At 34.1% G+C, this 20,254-nt stretch overlaps 2 protein-coding genes across 2 annotated transcripts; one reads left to right on the forward strand and one right to left on the reverse strand.

The window, feature by feature from the left end:
- Window positions 1-5,354: 5,354 nt before the first annotated feature.
- LOC116110829 (aspartic proteinase CDR1-like) lies at window positions 5,355-6,695 on the forward strand. The gene has a single exon (XM_031397047.1). It carries the CDS (start codon window positions 5,355-5,357, stop codon window positions 6,693-6,695), a length of 1,341 nt encoding a protein of 446 aa, XP_031252907.1.
- A 941-nt stretch (window positions 6,696-7,636) lies between these two features.
- On the reverse strand, window positions 7,637-11,507 carry LOC116110843. The gene is made up of 11 exons (XM_031397058.1): window positions 11,220-11,507; window positions 10,874-10,984; window positions 10,633-10,787; window positions 10,427-10,520; window positions 10,079-10,149; window positions 9,880-9,986; window positions 9,262-9,383; window positions 8,599-8,687; window positions 8,360-8,419; window positions 7,860-7,964; window positions 7,637-7,756 (listed from the first exon to the last, which is right to left on the reverse strand). The coding sequence occupies exons 1-11, from the start codon at window positions 11,374-11,376 to the stop codon at window positions 7,637-7,639; spliced, it is 1,191 nt and encodes a 396-aa protein (XP_031252918.1). The 5' UTR covers window positions 11,377-11,507.
- Between the last annotated feature and the right edge of the window lie 8,747 nt (window positions 11,508-20,254).

Below are 20,254 nucleotides of genomic sequence, written 5' to 3' on the forward strand. Positions count from 1 at the left end.
GGTTCTTGGATTTTTAATTAGGAGATGTAATCGGGGGGATTACTTTATCAAACCTATATGAATAATACTACACATACATCATTCTCATACAACATTTCTCATACAATATTATGTGGTAAGATATGATTGGGTGAAAGTTTAATTTTAACTTTAAATTAACCAATCATATCTTGTCACATAATATTGTATGAAAAATGTTGTATGAAAATGATGTATATGTAATATTACTCAACCTATATATAGTAGTGCATCTAAATAAAAAAGAAATGTTTAGAAAATTATAAATATTGATAGATTTTTTTTTTTTTTTTTTTTTTTTGAGAAGTTGAAAGATGAATGGCCTATCAATATATTGGTAATTTATAGGGGAGTAATGCTATGCTTATTCACGATCTTACTAACCATCTTACTATCTTTTATTAAAATTATATATGGTACCCATATTATGCTTTATATTTACACAGGATAGTAAGATAGTTAGTAAGATCGTGAGTAAGCATATTATTATTGTTTATAGGGATGGCAACAGGGCTAGGACCTCATTCCCTGTCCGTCCCCGTCCCAAAACCATTCCCCCATCCCCGTTCAGCCCCCACTACAGGGTAGCAAGGAATCTCCGTTCCCACCTGGCTGGTAATTTTGGACCCCCATCCCCGCCCCGCCCAAATAAAAAATAAAATTAAAACCAAATGTAATCACTATTCACCGAATTGAATATATTGATACTAAATAAAATTGTTGCAAAATTGAAACCAACTTTATACATGGATCCAAACATCAAATTTAATTATGAAAAATGCGACATCTAATATTTTAAACCAATTAGCTCTAATTTAATGATTTCCAGCAAATACCTTGTAAGAATAAACATCATTAGCTGATAAAACCTATATATAGAGGTGCGTGTTCGTCAGGGGGCAACTGCTTGTTCTGGAGATATATCCTTCCAGACTTGCCCAGTAGAAAATCCAACTTGCTGACCCTCTTTGTTTCGCCAAAAGAATTTATCAAGGGGTACCACCTTGAGGGCAGGGAGGCATCTGGGAGCTAATCTGTGGGAATTCCACTTAAATCTATCGGGCCAGGCCCACCTGTCTCCATCCACAATTTTGCAAACAGTCGCCTCATGATTAAGTCCCAACCTATAAAAATTTGAGCTGGGACAATGTTGCACAAAGAGCCACAGCCACAGTGGTGCCAATGGTCATACCACAAGGAGACGAGTTGTCCATTCCCCAAGCTAATTCCCACATGTCGCCGAATGCTATCCCTCACCCCCAGAATTTTCCGCCAAGACCAGCTGGCGTCCCAAGGGATGCGGACACGCCAAATACTTTTGCCCTACAAGCGAACTGTGTGAATCGACTTGACCCATAACGTATTCTTGCGAGTGACCACCGACTAGATTTGGTAAAGCATAAGGGGGTGTTTGATAGGGGTTAATGAGAGATTATTAGAATTATCTTATCTTATATTATTTAATTATTACCTTTGGTTATCAAGTAATATAAGATTCTAATAATCTTCAAATACCAATAGTGATAGGGGTTAACGAGAGATTACTAGAATTATCTTATCTTATATTATTTAATTATTACCTTTGGTTATCAAGTAATATAAGATTCTAATAATCTTCAAATACCAATAGTAATTGCTATTGGTAATATTGGAGGTAATCTGATTACTTCCATTTTCTTAGATATTCTAAAATTACTAGGGTAATCTTTTTTTGTTATAATTCTATCCTTTATTAATAAATTTTAGGACAATAATGCTTTTATTTTTAAATTTATTTACATGAATATGACTTTTACTATTTCACCCCCAATTAATTAATTTTTTTGACAAAATTACCCTTGAATTCAAACCAAATTGCAGTTCACCCAAGCCACCACTCCCACCCACCTACCGCCACTTGCCGTTGGTAACCGCCGTCAGAACGGTGCACGGAAGGCCGAAAATGGTCGATATGGCCATTTCTGGCCAAATCGTGACAGATCTGGCCATTGAATACCAGATCGATGGATCTGGTCGTTGACAGCCAGATTAGATCTAGCCATATCTCTGGTCAAAAATGGTCATACGGTGCATGGAGGTCATTTCCTACCTTCCATGCGCCGTTAGGTTGTCAGCTTCTGACGGCCTACGGTGGTTGTCGGCGGCCGGCAGTGGCTGGGTTGGTGGGGGTGCTTTGTTGATTTTCTAAACTTTTATTATGGGGTTGTTTTTGCTAAGTTTTTAAATACAATGGGGTTATAATAGTCCAAATAATAATTAATATTAAAAAATAATATAATAATATTTAATTAAAGAACAATTCAGTAATTTAAATAACATATCCACCAATTTATTCATCCCAACCAAACATATTAATATAACATGTCCACCAACTAACCAAACACATTTTCTTAAAGAATCTTACTAATCTTCAAGATAATTTAACTTTCTAGTAATCCAATATTTCCAGAACCAAACGCATCCTTAAGGGTGGTATTCCAGATGCTTAGAGGTTTTAAGCCCAGGCCTCCAGCTGCTTTAGGAGTCCAGGCGACTTGTACTTCCCTTAATCGTCTTGTTTCCCTGCCCAAGCAAGTGGCATATCATTCTTTCTATTAATTTCGTCGCTGGCTTGGGCAAAATGAACACAGAGGCCCAATAGACCTGGACAGAAGAAAGCACAGAAATGTGGGATTACATTATCAAAGCTATATATAGAAGTGCATCTGAACAAAAAAGAAATGTTTCGAGAATTATAAATGTTGATAGATATTTGAAATTAGAAGGTTGACTAACTATTTATTAATTTTTTTAGAAGTTGAAAGATGAATGGTCTATCAATATATTGGTAATTTTATAGGGATGACAACGGCATTCCCCATCCCCGTTACGGGAATGTCGGGGAATCCTCATCCCCGCCTCATTGGGAATTTTGGACCCCCACCCCGCCCAAATCAAAAAATGAAATTAAAACCATTTGAAATCACTATTAACTGAATTGAATATATTGATACTAAATAAAATTGTTACAAAATTGAAACCAACTTTATACATCAATTCAATTGTGAAAAAATGTAACATCTAATATTTTAAACCAATCAGCTCAAATTTAATTCAGTAATTTAATGATTTCCAGCAAATATCTTGTAAGAATAAACACCATCAGCTAATAAAACCAAGAATCATAAATAAAACAAATAAATTACCAAGCAAAGAACAATATAAAATATATGTAATTTAATGATTGGATAAGAGTATTATAAGGGTGTTTGTGTATATATATATATATATATATATATATACACGGGGCGGGGTGGGAGATGAACTATCCCGATTCCCGAGGGAAGGGGGGTCTTTGTTAGCAGAAGTGACCCACCCAATTCAAGTTGACCTCCATTAACAATTAATGTGATATTGTTACATTAATATCCATATAATATTCAGATTCAAAGTATATAAAAACTTAAAAACATTGAGAGATTGGCCGTATTTATATTAATTTGCTTCCATGGAAATGGAGTCCATGGAAATGGAGGGAGCAAAATATGTGAACATGTTTTGTGGCTCCTTGTGATCAAAATTCAAAACCTTGAAATCGCCACGATGATAATTCTGCTGACAGCCTTATCAAATCAGAGGGTATGGCTTAAATAGCCTAATCACCAAGTAAAAGAAAGTTAATCATGAAAAAGATATGCAAAATCAAAGAATATCATAACAAGAAGTACGGTACAGTACAGTACAACTGAAATATATTCCTACAAAAAATCACTGCTACAAGATTCTCTCGCTACATTCAACAATGGAAGACAAGGAAACAATAATGGCGGGTTACAGTGGTGACCCTTCTGTCCCTTCAAAAGCAGAACCTCCAGTAATGTCACCTTTGCATGAGGTTTTTGTGAGTAAAGAGAAAGGTTCTAGCTGCAGAAAACGAGAAGAAGATGGCGAAAAAGGAACAACTGATCAGAGAAATAGAGAACGGAGAATGAGAGAGAGAATAAATCAGAATTACAATGAGCTTCAGTCTATGCTTCCTAAAGAGTTACTCCCCAAGGTTAATTAATTGCTTTCTTCTTCTAACACACTCATTTTGATTTTGATGCTCTTATTGACTGATTTCATTGAAATTTTAATTAAATTTTAAAGACTATTAATGAGTAGTTTTCATTTCCCTTCAACAATTTATACTCATTTTTATTTTATGTTTCTTAGATTAAAGTAATGTAGTAATCTTAAATGTGGGAAGCCATTGTTTTGCTCATGGTAGTGACAATTTTAATCCATGTTTTGCTAGGCAAGTCGAGAGAAGATTGTTAGTGAAACAATTGAACATATTAAGGCACTTAAAGAAGAGTTAGAAAGATTGGAGGAGGAGAAGAATTCATCAACATCAATGGTGGCAAAAGGGAGGGTGTCTATGTCTTCCAACGAAAGTTCCTCCATTAATGTCACAGTCTCTGGCGACATTGTGTTCTTCGGGATTCAATTGTTGGCTCGACAAAGGTTAGTGACTGATATTTTCATGATCTTCCTTGAGCAGGGGACTGAAGTTTTGGCTGCAAATGTTGCCGTTAACAATGGCCTATTGATGTTAACAGTTACTGCATTAGTGAATGGGAATAAGAATATCGTTATTGAGAAGATTAAGAGAGACATACTTATGTTATAGCTTGTGATTCTTTTTGGGTTTTATTTGAAGAAGGGTAGTGAAAATTGGTATAGAAAAAGAGGTCTACATTTACAAGTAGCTAGTTAGTTATATGAAAAAACATATTTTGTCAAGGCAACACACTTTGAAGAAGATCAAAGTAGAAACAATTTACCTGTTAAAATTGAACTTTTTAGGTATTGATTTAATGAAGAAAATAGTGGAGATAGGATTGTTATTGCTTCTATTTCTATAATCATTTCTGCGATCGACGGCGTCTTGTTTAGCAGTTGAAACAAGAGACCATGTTTTGCTTCTTGGTAGTAATCTCATGGCAAAAGAATTGAAAACTGAAAAAGAAGTTATTATATAACATATCCAATTTATAAAGTAAATGAACATTGAAGCTGCCAATGTTACTCTTTTCAACTCTGCATCAGAAAATGACATCTATATTTCTTTCAAGCTCTGAGAATCCTTTAATGAGACATGCCTAAGAGGGGGAAGGTCTTGGTTAAAAACAGGTTGTACTAGTTGAGCCAAATGATTTAGACTTACTATTTTTTATGCCAAAAAGTGTTTCACACTCTTGATGTTTTTCCATACTATTTCTAGCAGATATCCAGCATGTATTAAATTTGTATAGTCTCTCTAAGCGCCATGTATAGAAAAGGTACTGTTCCGCTCCTGGTTTCTCTCATACATTATGGCTTGCTTGTATCTCTTTCTCAACATTTTCTTCTTTACAATTTCCATTTTCATTCCTCCATCAACTCCACACCTTACAAATTCTACTAATATTGATGGCTTCACTGTTCGTTTGATCCACCGCAACTCACATCTATCACCCTTTCACAACCACTCTCTTACCACCTCTGATCGTATCCGATCAGCAGTTCATCGCTCCTTTTCACGTCTCAATCGCTTCCATTTTCTCATTTCACCTTCCTTAATCAGCGATATTTCACCCAACATTGTTCCTGATGATGGTGAGTACTTTATGACATTCTATATAGGCACTCCTCCGAGACAAGTATATGCTTTAGCAGACACTGGAAGTGAACTCACTTGGGTCAAATGTTTGCCGCGCAAACAACGCCACGAAGAAACTCCACATACTTTTGACCCCTCTAAGTCTTCTTCTTACAAGAAACTGTCATGTTTTTCACCCTCCTGCAATAGCCTAAACATGAACAAGAGACTCTGCACGAAGGGCTCTTGCTACTACATAGAAAAATATGGCGACGGATTAACTACGACAGGAACCCTTTCTGTCGACAAATTTAGCTTCGAGGATGATTATAAGAATGCTATGGATGTTGATCATTTGATTTTTGGTTGTTCTGATGATGCATCTGGACCTGTCATAGGAAATGAAACTGGGATTGTAGGACTTACCCGACGACCATTATCGTTAGTCTCTCAATTGAACTATACAAAGTTTGCATACTGTATGGTGATACCTACAAATAATCAGTGGTCAGGAACAAGAAGCAAAATGTATTTTGGATCAGAAACTGAATTTCTCGGGGGCCAAGCTCCATTAGTAATTGGATCAAACAACCAATACTACTATCTGACTCTCCAAGGAATCAGTGTTGGTGATGAAAAGCTACAAATCCCAAGTGGGATTTTTGATATAACAGAAAATGGACAAGGAGGATTCATCATCGATTCAGGAACCACATACACATTACTTCAAGGAGAGGCGTTTGATGCTTTAGTGAATGCATTAAGTGAAGCAATAAACTTACCGCAAAGGAGAAATTATGGGGAAGAACTGGAACTGTGTTTTGAAGGTTCTTTTGAGGATTTGGTTTCGCAACCAGATGTAACATTTCATTTAAATGCAACTGATCTGATACTCACGAAAGAGACCACATATGAAGAAGTGGAAACTGGGGTTTGGTGCCTTGCAATTTTGAGGTCTAAGAATCCTTTGTCTATACTTGGAAATGTTCAGCAGAGGAATTATTATGTTTCATATGATCTTCGCAATGGCACCGAAGCGGTTTATTTTGCACCAGTAGATTGTGCTGTCTTCTAACGTTTTTATGAATCCTTCAAAATGGATCAATCACTGTAGTAACTAAAATCATGTGCAATGTTTTATAACCAACCGCGGTGAAACCCGGCAAAGCTGCCCGGTCCCAAGTTAACCGGTTTGACCAAAAGTTTAAAATTCAGTAAATACACTCTTAAAAATCCGTCAAGTTCTTACAGGTTTAAAATTTAGCAAACACGCCTTAAATACTAGTCGACGGCCGACTAGTTGGCAGTAACAACATACCAAATACAATCTCAATCATCCCTTAAACCCCATTCCCTAGAAAATCTATTCGACTAGCTCTCACCAATGCTAGCGTCAACCGATTATTATTCCAAATTCTAGAGTTTTTGTTGACTAGAAAAATTGTTAACCCAACCCGATGAAGGTCCCAGGCCCAGTTAAACCAGTTCCATCGGCTGGGCAGGTTTTAAAACACTGATCATGTGTACTATTAATACAATTTACTACTTAAAAAGGACATAATATAGAATGATAAACCCAGATAATTTAGAGGGCAAAACGGGATTTGTACTCTGATAATTGAACGAGATAAACAAAAAATAACAATTTTGTGTTATTACAAAGAAAGCACCCAGTTTGAAATGAATGTGATACAAAATCATTCAAAATGAAATTAGATTTGGCTACCCCAGTCTACAGCCTGATTCCAGAAATATTTTAAGAACTGATTAACATGGAACTGAACAAAAGCTATGGCTGAATTCAATGATTCTAATATTACATCCAGAAAACATTAAATGAGATTTTTTTCTTGGAGTCAGAAAGTAATTGGGGAGTTTTTAAGTGTCATTTGTAAAAGGTGCAATAATTGAAGAGCCGTTTCTCTGCTATTTGTGCCTGAAAAATGGCCTTTCTCCATTTGATTGATGCAATGGAGCCCTTGGAAATGATGAGCTTCACTTTCATTGACTTGCACTTTAAGCCAGAATACTTTCTTTCGTTGTCAGGTCTTCTAAATTTACACTCATCTTTAAGCCTCCATTTAAAAGAGTGGTAACCATGGCAGGAATATCAGATTTTAAAGCAGTAGCTAATGCCTGCTCAATAGAATGGAACGATAATAAATTAGTAAGCTTAGCTCCTAGCTACATACAAACTATTGAAATAGATAGTAGCATAAATATAATATTCAAGACAAACCTTCTTGTCCTCCTCTTTTTGATGCTTTATAACGTCCAAAGGCCAGTCACTTATCAGCTTCTGAAGTTCAACCATAATACCCGACTTCTTTGCATCAGATAAAGTCTGGAAGGCATATAGTGAAGTTATATAATGCTTCCATGCAACGATGAAACACTAAAAATAATACAATACCAAAGCACCAAATACTATAATATAATATTATAAAAATGTAAGTTTAATGCCTGACCAATATCCTCCTTGATTTTTTGCCACCCAGCAAATATAATCTTGATGCAAGCAAGTAAATAGACTTGTATTGATAGCAGGCCCTAAATGATTGCGTTGAATAATAAAACTCACATTTTAAAGAACAGCAAAGAAAGAAATTTTCCATTATGTTTCTTAAAATGATAATCTCCTTTTAAATTTATTAAAGGTACATTTTCCGTTATGTTTTGGAGGGAATGATATTTGCAAATTCTGTTCTATTATAACCAAGCAAAAGGCACCTGGTTTACCTGATTAAGAACTTGAATGATAGCAGCAGCTTCCTCAGGCTTGCGATCTAGTAAAAGACCCTGCAAAGAAAACAACAATGAGAGAAAGATAGTCATGCACTGAGCTGTATCAAAACATACTTGATCAGGCCAAAGGCCAGCGAAAAAAGTCACACTGTGATATGACATTACACTTTACATATCAAAAGTAATTCTCATACTGAAACAACACACTTTTATAGATAATCCAGAATTATTACCTTAGCACATGAAAACCCAGTCATAAGAGTGTGCTGCTTCATGGACTCCGATCTCAACTTCTCGATTTTCCACAGTGCCTCGGTGTCTCCTGGGTGTCAGAAACTTGAAATTCTTTAGAAATGAGGAATTAATCCTAAGGCATAAGCGAAAATATCCCTTTCAGCCAGAGGAACTCTTAGATGCGAATTCACACTGAGGAAGAAACATAGGCCATGTTTAACCAAATGACATGAAATGATAAGTTCGTAAGTCTATGAATTATCAGATGCAAGGGATGTTTGACAAGGAATTATCCATCAACAGACCAAATGGCCAATGGATGACAACCGAGTTCTACACTCAAAACCTCTTGTCAACAAAGGGTGCCCATGGGGGCACAAATCAAGACACTATAAAAGAAGTGTGATAAGATGCAAAAGCAGAAAACCATTTAGGTTGAGAAACTTTAGCAACATTTTCACTGACTAATTGGTTGAAAAACCCCACACACCTACCTCTCCCGCTCCCAACCTCCAAAACCTTAAATAACAATATTGCAACTTCCAACCTTAAATACCAATATTGCAACCTCATAATGAACTGGTCTAACAGACATAATAAATCAAAACAAATTTGAACTTTGAAGTTATATAAAAATAAAAGCATTGAGAAATTGTTCACACCTCTTTTGGCAGCAAACTCCATCCAAGTGTTGAACGTATTTTGTCGCAACTTTACTCCAGAGTTGATAAATTTTTGAGAATACTTGGAGATCAAGTCCCAATCATCTGTGTCGTAGCAAATTCTACAAGTGTTCAATCAAAAATATAAGATTATAATCATGATGACAGATAGGATAATAAAATTTAGCAGACGTGAAAGTCTAGCAGTAATCAATAAGTCTGCAGCCCACAAATTAAGCTAGTTACATGATGGCAATGGAGGCACAATTAAGATTCAACTATCCAAGGGATTCACATCCAACAAGACTAAAGGCACATGAAATGCTGATATTGATGGTTTACTCAAATAACAACTTGATCTACTGCATGTACCCAGATAACAACCCAGAGATGTAAACTTTAGAAGGCATTCCAGATTGAAAGATGCAAGAGATTGCTAGGCTCAAAAATTGGACAATGATAAAAAATTCAGTTAAAATTTGACAGAAAACTTCTTTTGGACTTCAGGATTATTCAAATCTGAGTGTGACTTTGACATAATTTCCTCACCGAACACATGGAAGTTTTTAGCAGAAGAAAACTCAATAAGGAAAGTGCCATAAATTATATCCAACAAACCTGAAAACAATGTCTGCTGTTCCAGGTTGTAATGGTAAATCATTGCGTTTCAATAGTTTCATAACTTCCACCATGAGTTTAGCATCCTTGTGATCTTTAGCAAATGACTGCAGTTGAATCACAGCAGGCAATTACAATATGCAAAATTGCAGTGTCAAAAGAATTTGAAACCAACAGATGAGTTGAATGCCATTAATACCAGTAAATGATGGGCAGACGCAACACTAGGACTCAATCCATACACGTTATGCTTCCACAAAGCCTTCTTTCCTTTAAAAATAAATAAATAACTAATGTCACTGACATATTGAAGACCATAAACTACACAGCTTTTTAAAGTATTTTTAAGTAAGCTTGCAAGTCAAAAGTTCCAAACATCAAATTCCAACTAGCTATTAAAATATATATCTCTCAGAAACTAGATGAAACCAAGAACAGGCAAAACAACTAGTTCAGATGAAAGAAACTATCAGTACAATGGATATTAATTCACATTAGGAAAAAAAAATACAGGCAAAGTCATCATACACACATTCCCAAGGCATACCAAAATCAATAGCTCCTACACGAACACATGCCTTAGCAACTTCCCGGCAAAGATTGCAATTAAAATTGGAATGAATGCGAAGATTCGACAGTCTCTGCAACCAAACCCAATTATATAAAAAACTCCAGCACAACTGATTAAAAAGTAGATTACAAAAGAACAATAATTTAAACTAAAAAACAAAAACCATGAACTCCAGAACTAACAAATCTGCGGAGGTTCTCCAAAATGTAGAATAGAAGTTTGATATCATCATGATTTTTACAGTTTTCAATCAAAGACCACAACCAAGCATTTGGCGGCATTGATCGTTTAACTTTCACAGATTCGAGCATCTTATCGTATAGCTCCTTCACAGTCTCTGTATCCAACAATACAAAGCACATATCACATCACTAAACAATCTCCAAGACCAATCACAGACACATTCAAAACTTTGATAAGAACCTGAGGGATTGCACTCAATGCTTTTCACCTCCGCTGAAAAGTAAGCCCTCGATGTCAACATTGAATTCCGTAGGTCTGTTGATATTTGCAAACGATTTCCTTGAATCATCCCTGCAAAATTAAGTATATTTAAGTCGCAATCAAAGAGACTGTTAATAACAAAATTTTCATGTAACAGATTTTCCTTCAGAAATCAATCCAATTCTTAAGGTTTCTAGGCAATCAAATATAATACGAATAAAAAAACTCTGCATCCAAAAAGATTCCATAATTTGCACTAGCTTTCATCACTATAAGGCGAAAATTAAATAAGCAAAAATAAAAGACAACCATGAAATGCGATTACCTGATAAGCAGGGAGAATAAGAAGAGAAAGTGTCGCGGTGTTGCCATTGTTGAGGACAATTGTTAGATGAAATGAAGATTTGTATCTCAGGCGAGCTTAGGAGAATCGAGGGTTTCAAGACCCTACTGAGTCGACACGCGTTCGAGAGTACTTGCATCACGTATGAATCGGCCGAGTTTAAACTAAGTTGACGTTGAGTGTACTCGGCGGAGCTTGAGTTGAGTTGAGGTGAGGTGAGGTTTCTCACTCAGGGTCTCAGGGTTTTAGGAGGACGAGAGAGGGTGCTCATGTGCAGCAGCGGTCCACTGGTATCTTTGTTGGACCTGAGATCTTATATTAATGGGCCTCTCCTCATATCGGAAAGCCCAGGTATACAACAAATAACGTTACAAGCCCAAGACTAATAGAAAACCAGGACTGCAAATTGTTGAATTTAATATACACAGTTAGCCTCTATATATATATATATTGTACCAAAGACCAACTTAATTTAAATAATCTGGTAAAGTTATTTAATCCCAGTTGATCGTTTTAAGAACTGCTATGTTTGATCTTGTTAAATTAGTTTGAAATAACACTGTGTGTCCCTTCTGGTATCAGAGTCAGGGAGGAGGCAAGGATTTAGGATTGTTTAAATTTTGTTTATTAATTATTTTGAGTACAGAGTCTTTTTGGGTTGTGTAGGGCTGTAGGATCTAACCGTTGTAAGTCCCATTGACCAACCACTGTAGGGAAAGAAATAAGTGATTCACAAAATGGAAAACTTTTCTAGATCAATGTCTACTTCCAGTTCTAATACTAGAGATGAACAGATTATTCATCAAGAAGAGATTTGTATAAATCAAAATGACAACATAATTGAAACAAGCCATGATTGTACACAAAAATATAAACAGGTCATAAGACCTCAAGATTTACAAAAACATTTTAATAAGTGGAACATTCCCAAAATTTCTATATCATATGTTTACAAAGAAGGAAAATTATCAAGTCTCAATAGAGTTAACCCTTTAAACAAATTAAAATACATTATTAAAATAGAAGAAAAAACTCTTAAGATAAACAATTCTACTCAAATAACTCAATTATTATCTAAAGAAATGGTTAAAAAATACAAAAAGAGTTATAATTATCTTCATATAGGACTTGTCCAAATAGGAATCAAACTGTCAGCATTAAGGCTTGGACCTACCATCTTTGCCTGTTTGAGAGATTGTAGATGGCTAAGATTTAGAGATTCTCTATTAGGAACAATAGAATCCAGCCTGTCAAATGGACCAATTTATTTCAATTGTTATCCTGATTTCACAGTCTGCTTAGTGACTAAAAATACTAGACGTTTTAACTAAATATAAAACGTTTAATTATGACTTAAAACCGGGAACCATCCTATGGAGCCATTTATAGGATTCAATATAAAGTAATGCAATCAGCTTTTGAAATTAGAGCCATTAATCATGACCAAAAAGGTCACACGGTGTATTTCAAACTGATTTAACAGAATCAAACATAACAGTTCCTAAAACGATCATTGGGATCAATAACTTTACAGAGGCTTGGGGATTAACTAACGCAGTTATTCCTTTAGAAATGAGAATTCCTAAACCTTAACCCAACCAATCCAAAATACAGAAATCGAAAACATAACTGAAATTTTGATGGAAGTGTTTGGATTAGGTTTAGTAGGCCTCCAATAATAAGTTTTGATGACCTACACTTATCCTCATAGATTAAATCCCAAAGAACCTCTTGAACAAAGAGATCTTCTTGTTCAGTAAGATACCCCCCTAGACCTAGCCAAGTTAAACAAATATTCAAGGAATTGATAATTCCTCAACCTACCACAACCTTATTATTTTAGTTCAAACACCCTCCAACAAGATGGGGAAGAGACATCACAAAGAATGTCCAACCTATTCCCAATGACAGATTTGCCAGAGTTAAACATTATTGAAAAATTTGATATTGTAAAAACTTCTTAAAAATGATTTTATTCAAAAGATAATCAAGAAATTGAGAAACATTCTTCAAAAACTTCAATAAAAAAGAAAGAGATGTAATTCAACAAAATTATTACAACTTTATGAAAACACACCAAATTCTTTTACCTTTCTTCCAATGGTTTGATAGTGAAAAAACAATCAATGTCCAAACAAAAACAAACGTGGAAATCGCAAGAGGAAAAGATAGAGAAATAGAGTCAATTCAACCACCTTTAACAGAAGTAATGATTCCTTATAAAGGAGTAGAAATTAAGGCTTCACCTTTTAAAGTCAAAGAAAATTTAAATGAAATATCAGGAAATGATATAAAAAATATTTATCAACAAAATAATTATGCAAACCAATGTTTGAATACTATTAGCGAACAGTTAAATAGAATTGAAGATGTTGTTGCAAAACCCATCCTCAAACCTATCGACGAAAGGTCAAAACCACTAAAAATTGTTGATAACAAACCTTTATTTATTCCACATGAAACCTCCAAACACACTAAAACTTTAACCAACAAAGAAGAATTTATGCAAGAAATACATAGAAAAATCAACCAGATAAAAGAAGAATTCTCTAGTGTTGTCGCACCAGACACGCCAAACTTCTAAACATATAAATTTATTGGTAAAACAGATTCATCAAAATCATCAGGAATTGATGATCAAAATACTTCCTTAAGTGTCATTCTATTCAAAATCAACAACATGAATTGGAAAAAACCTCCGAAAATGTATTATCCAAGAGCTTAGCCCAGATTTAGTTTTGGAAGAATCCTCTCAAATACAACAAAGAAATACAATGCCAATTCTATCTATGAATGGGACATAGATGGCATGTCTGATTATAACATTATTATGGTCTTAAACAAATGACTATGGTCAGTAATGCCTATAGGACTAAACATAGTTCAACAGACCAAGCCATAGCCCACTTTTGGTAGCTGGCTTCACTGGCTCTCTCAAATCCTGGTGGGATAGCCACCTACAAGAACAAAACCAAAGTGAAATTCTTACCGCAATCAAACTTAATGATAATGGAATACCAATTTTGGATAAGATGGTAATGAAATTCAAGATGCTGTGAATACCTTAATTTTTACGATAACTCTCCACTTTGTAGGAGACCCCGCAAATGTAAAAACAAAAGTCAAGCTGCACTAATGAACTTAAAATGCAAAGCCCTTCATGATTATAGATGGTATAAAGAAACATTTTTGTTAGGGTATGCAATGCTGATAGTAACAAAGCCTATTGGAAGGTTAAATTTTGTACGGTTTACCCAAAATCTTAGTGAAAAGGTAGAAGAAAAATTAGGAAACAATATGATGGTACTATACCATCGAAAATCTAACTTATGGACAATTACATAGTTTTGTCCAGAAAGTTGGAATGAAAATTTGCAAAGATGAAAAACTCGCCTACCAAAGGCAAAAAGAGAGAAAACAGTTAGGAAAGAATTAGGAAATTTTTGTCAACAATTTGACATCATCACAGAAATTCTTTTAAAGGAAAGAAAACCAAGAAAACAATAACCGTAACGTCAATGTGACAAAACCATGATAATCGTCATAAAACCATGGAAAATCGTAAGAACCATACATACAAACCCACATTTAGGAAAAAACCTTTCAACAAAGCAAATTTTCTTAAACAGACAAACCCACAAGACAATTCACGTGCTTTAGATGCGGTAAACAGGGTCATATTGCTAGATATTGTAAAATTAGTAAAGGAATGAGAATTAAGCCTTGATGATGAGCTCAACATAATTGAAATGATCATGATACGTCCTCTGATTCTGATTCAAGTGAAAAAGAAATGTCTGATGACACCAAATTGATGAAATTGAAACCTCTAGTGAAAATGAATAAATGTTAACCAAAGACCAAGAATTCCTCTTAGAGCCGTTAATAAAATTGATGATCCTCTTTGAGAAAAGAGTATCTAGAGAGACTAAAAAATAGCTTCAAAAAAACTGATAGGAAAATAGGCTTATAGCTTTCAAAATATTATTGAACAATTCGAAAACAAGAAAAACAAAAATTAACACTCGAAGATTTAACAAAAGAATACAACTAAAAATTGAAGTTAAAGATTTAAAAGAACAATAAAAACAACATTCGAAATTACTTGTTGCCAAAGAAAAAGATAAATCTGAAGATGATGAAGATATAATGAAGATTTCATATGCTAACCAATAAACTTATCAAAAATGGCATATTAAGATAAAACTCTTAATTAATAATGAATTTATCCTAGAAACAATTGCTTTATTTGATACTGGAGCAGACTTCAATTGTATCCAAGAAGGTTTAGTTCCTACAAAATACTATGAAAAAACACAGAATCTGCTAACAGCCAATGGCTCAACACTTTTTATCAATACAGATTATCAGATATAAGTTGTAATCAAAATATTTGTTTTAACACCTCATTCTTATTAGTATAAATTTGAGAAGAAGTATGAGACTAGGAACACCCTTTATTAGTTTAATACAACCATTTAGTGTGATGATTCAGGGATATCCACATAAATAATGGGGGAAGTTCTTATCTTCAACTTTATACACAAACCATCCAAAGAAACCTAATATCCTCCAAAAATACTCAACGTCAAAGAACGAAATAATCACCTTATCCTACATAAACAAAAAACATATATACTTCCTCCAAGAAGAAGTTAAAACTAAAAGAATCTAATCTCAAATTCAACATAATGATATCCGCACAAAGATAAAACAAATACAAAAAAATATGAAACTCAAATTTGCTCTAACCTACCTAATGCCTTTTGGGATAGAAAAAAATATATGGTCAGTCTGCCTTATGAAAAAGATTTTGATGAAAAAGAAACACCTACAAAAGCCAGACCAAACAAATGCATAAAGAATTAGAGGAACATTGTAAAAAGAAAATCGATGATCTTCTACCGAAAAAATTAATTAGGAAAAGCAAGTCTCCTTGGAGTTGCTCAGCCTTCTATGTTTAGAAAAATGCTGAACTTGAAGAGGAGTTTCAAGACTTGTAAATTATAAACCTCTTAATACAGCCTTAAGATGGATAAGATATCCAATCCCAAACAAAAAAGATTTATTACAAAAACTATCCAATTCAAGAATCTTTTCCAAATTCACATGAAATCTGGGTTTTGGCAAATCCAAATTAAGCCAGAAGATAAGTATAAAACCGCATTTAGTACCATTTGGTCAAATGAATAGAATGTATGCCTTTGGGTAAAAATGCCCCATCCAAATTCCAAAGAAAATGAATGAAATTTTCAATCCATACTCCTAATTCCTTATTATCTATTACGTGATGTTCTATATTTTCATTAGTAAGATCAACACTTTAAACATTTAAAGAAATTTATTCATATTGTCAAAACAATTGTTTAGTTGTTTCAAAAACAAAAATAAACCTTTTCCAAACAAGGATCCGATTTTTAGGACAAATAATTTACAATGGTACAATTTACCTATTCAAAGATCTATTGAATTTGGTAAAAATTCACTGATGTCATCACTGATAAAACCAGTTACAAAGATTTTAGAAAGTCTTAATTATGTAATGGACTTTTATCCTAAACTTAGTCAAATTGCAAACCTTTATATGAAAGGTTGAGAAGAATCCAGCACCGTGGGCAAACCAACCACTAATACAATCCGACAGATTAAAGCCCAAATCACCCCTTTACCATGTTTGCATTTAGCAGACCAGTAGCCTTCAAAATAGTTGAAACCGATGCCTAGATTTAGGGTATGGAGGTATCTCAAAAAGTACAAGATAACAAGAACAAGTTGTCAAATTACTTCCAAATTTTGGAATGAAACTACAACAAATACTCCACTATCAAAAAAGAGATTTTATCACATTGTCCTATGCATTTCCAAATTTCAAAGTGATTTACTCAATCAAAATTTTTTACTTCATATTATTGTCAAACTGCTAAACATGTTTTACAAAAGGATGTTCAAATATTGCATCAAAACAAATTTTTGACGATGGCAAGCAATTTTATGTGTGTTTGATTTTGACATTGAATACATCAAAGGAGAAGCTAATTCCCTGCCTGACTTCCTCACCAGGGAATTCCTTCAGGGGAGATAACCATCATGCCTCCCAAAAAGACCAACCCTCCAATCACTCAAAAACAATCAAAGGCTTCTATTTGCCCAAAAGCCCACAAACACAAATCATGGTATGAACTGTAGTGAAGAAGAAGCCCAAGAAAAGGCCCAACAATCAAAAGGAAAAGGCATAGCCTCAACAAGCTCTTCAGAGTCCAACAAAATAGAGCAATCCAGAATTGGATCAGCTCTTTTCAGCAAAGTCCAGAAGCAGCCCTAGCTATGATTGGGTTAACACCAAATTACCAAAAAATGAGATTTTGAAATTAAAGAACTTCAAACTCTTCCAAAAAATTCCCAAGAATTTCCCCATGTGAAAAAATTTCACTAAGCACATTGCAAAAGGCAGCTCAAATTGCTCTTTCAAAAAACAAAGAATTTGTTCCTGCGGCTCACCATTAAAAGCCCTTAAACCAGGACAAAATATATTCAAAAAGGATTGCAACTAATCTTTGGTTTCGAAGAAGGTTATGATTTTGAAAACCCTAAACAATTAGTTCAACAAATTTTCCAAAAAACTTTCTTTATCCCTGAAGATTTAAGGGAAACTCAAAATTTTTATGAATTTCTTCTTGTTGATTCGACTCTTGTGAGTTTAAACACTATGAGGATAAAAACCAACCGGGATTTATCACTCATTCAACCTTTCATATTATGAAAATCCTTAGTCCTTCTGATTGGGGATCCAACCAAACCAATTCAGAAAATTTTCCCAAAATTTTGACCCCCCTGGATTAATTACTGGGACTATCAAAGAGCCTGGAACAGATCACTCTTTCTCCAAAATAGTCATCACAGGCACTCCTGGATGATTTACTTCAAAAAAACACTTTATTCAAATTTCCAATTGGTTTTCCCAATGGTGGGATCATTTTGGATTAATTCCCGAAATCCTACCCAACTGTCCATGAAGCATTCAATGAGTTCAAACTCAAGTTTAAAGTTTCCGAATCCATCACTTCATTTCTCAGCAAAGTTCACCTCTCGTGGATTTTACAATGGGAATATGAAATTGTCAAAATATTAGCAATCTCCCTAATTTGATCCGGAAATAAAGTCAAGTGGTGGGATAATTTGATGCATCCCACGGTCCAAAGAAAAAATTCACTCTGTCTTTCAAGTTCACCTCATCAAACTCAGGCAATTACCCCTGAAATTGCCAATTTTTTACACAAAAAGACTGTGGATCAGTACCTTAGCAGGAGCCAAGACAAAACAAGAACTCAAAAACCACCTCAAGACTATTCTTTCACAACTCCAAGATGAAGAAAAGGAAGCAGAAGAAGAAGAAGCGAGAGAATCTTACCAGAGCTCTTGTGCCTCGGTCAACCTCGCCCAGAGCAATGAAGATGATTGTTATGGAATCATCTAACTTATTCCAAACAGTCGAAATTACCGCTTCTCTCAAAAAGAAGACTGGCCAAAAAACCGACATCAGCTTCAGAGAATTTGGCATAATAGAAGAGTCAGAGATTCCTGCAAAAGAGACATTTAATGCTCTTTAAAAAAAAAAATTATTAAATATTCACTCATAGTATTCATGTGATGCTTAGTGAGATAAGGTTTTCTATAAATTAGAAGGATTCGTGTAATGTGAAACCAGTTTTGCCAGCCAATTCTAAAACTTTCTCTTTCATTCTCTTTTGATGTAAACTTCCAAAAGCTCTCCAAAAAAGCTTTCATTGTAAGCTCAATTTCTTTCAATAATCATTCAATGTTAATCTTTCAAGTTCTAGTCTTTTATTAATCTCTTCATCATTCATATGTTCATTTAAGTTTTTATTTGTAATGTTTATTTAAGTTTTTATTTGTGTTCTTTGTTCTTTTATTTTTGTTCATCACTATATCTGGTTCCAGTGCGGCGCGCCGTTACCTAGTTAAGTGTTAATCTCATTCTTAATATGATTTCAATGCGACTCTGCCGCCGTTGTCCTATTAAGTTGTAAGATTATTTAAATTAAGGTTTATTATATATATATATTTTTTTATTTTATTTTATTTTATTATTTTTTTTTATGACCGTGGTGTTTATGCCAGTTTACGCACACCTCAATTAATCCCTCGAAACCTTAGAATAAGACCGAGTAAGAACACGGTGGATCTCCCCTATTAGCAACAATGAGGGACTCGAACTTGTTACTTTTTAAGTAATACACCAAAGAGTCTCTATCAAACTACTCAGTCACCCAGAGGTAGTTAATATACTCTATTGTTAAATACACATCTTCTATAATTTAAAAATAAAAAAAAAAAATTTAACCCCATTAACACCAAAAGAGACTTCTAAGCTTAATTAGATTTATTTTCCCAATTTCATACTTTTTAGGTTTTTTATTTACACTTTTCTCACTTTTTCTTAATCTCAAAGTTAATTAGGTTTTCTTGTTTACAACATTTTCCCTAATTTTTAATTTCAAATTTGAAACTTATTTCCTTCTTCCGATTCAATAATCCTAGTGATTACTTTTACTATGGTTTCAATATTATATATTATCAAACAAGCAATATTTGAATAAAACAAAAGATTTTATGATACGAAAATTTAAGGTTAGGGTTATAAAAATTTAGGATTAGAGTTTATATAAGATTAATGGTTTAAAATGAAAAGAAAAATATAAAATCGAGTACTGAGTGTATTTAAAAATTATAATATCATTTTTAATTAAGATTAAACTGTGAAACAAAAAAAAAAAAAAAAAACATAAAAATTTATATATTGAAAAGATTGTGTCACCTTGCAGCTCCAAAATGAATTCCGCATTTATCAGTTATATATCCAAGAAAAGAGTGCCAAAGTGGGTGGGCAACTGTTTTCCAGATTTCCCAGAGACATGAAGTAAATAAAACAATAGCGATCCTTTCAGCCCAAATGCCTGTTATATGAAAAAGAGGATTAGAATTAGATCCTCTCTATC

This window comes from Pistacia vera, unplaced genomic scaffold (genome assembly GCF_008641045.1).
Source record: "Pistacia vera cultivar Batoury unplaced genomic scaffold, PisVer_v2 Contig615, whole genome shotgun sequence".
Taxonomy (NCBI): Eukaryota; Viridiplantae; Streptophyta; class Magnoliopsida; order Sapindales; family Anacardiaceae; genus Pistacia; species Pistacia vera.

Coding starts and splice junctions, on each gene's coding strand:
- LOC116110829 (XM_031397047.1), top strand. CDS start 5,355: ATGGCTTGCTTGTATCTCTTTCTCAACATTTTCTTCTTTACAATTTCC.
- LOC116110843 (XM_031397058.1), bottom strand. CDS start 11,376: ATGCAAGTACTCTCGAACGCGTGTCGACTCAGTAGGGTCTTGAAACCC. Junction 9,987..10,078: donor CGTCTGCCCATCATTTACTG/GTATTAATGGCA, acceptor ATTCAACTGCAG/TCATTTGCTAAAGATCACAA. Junction 8,688..9,261: donor GGAGTTTGCTGCCAAAAGAG/GTGTGAACAATT, acceptor TCTGACACCCAG/GAGACACCGAGGCACTGTGG.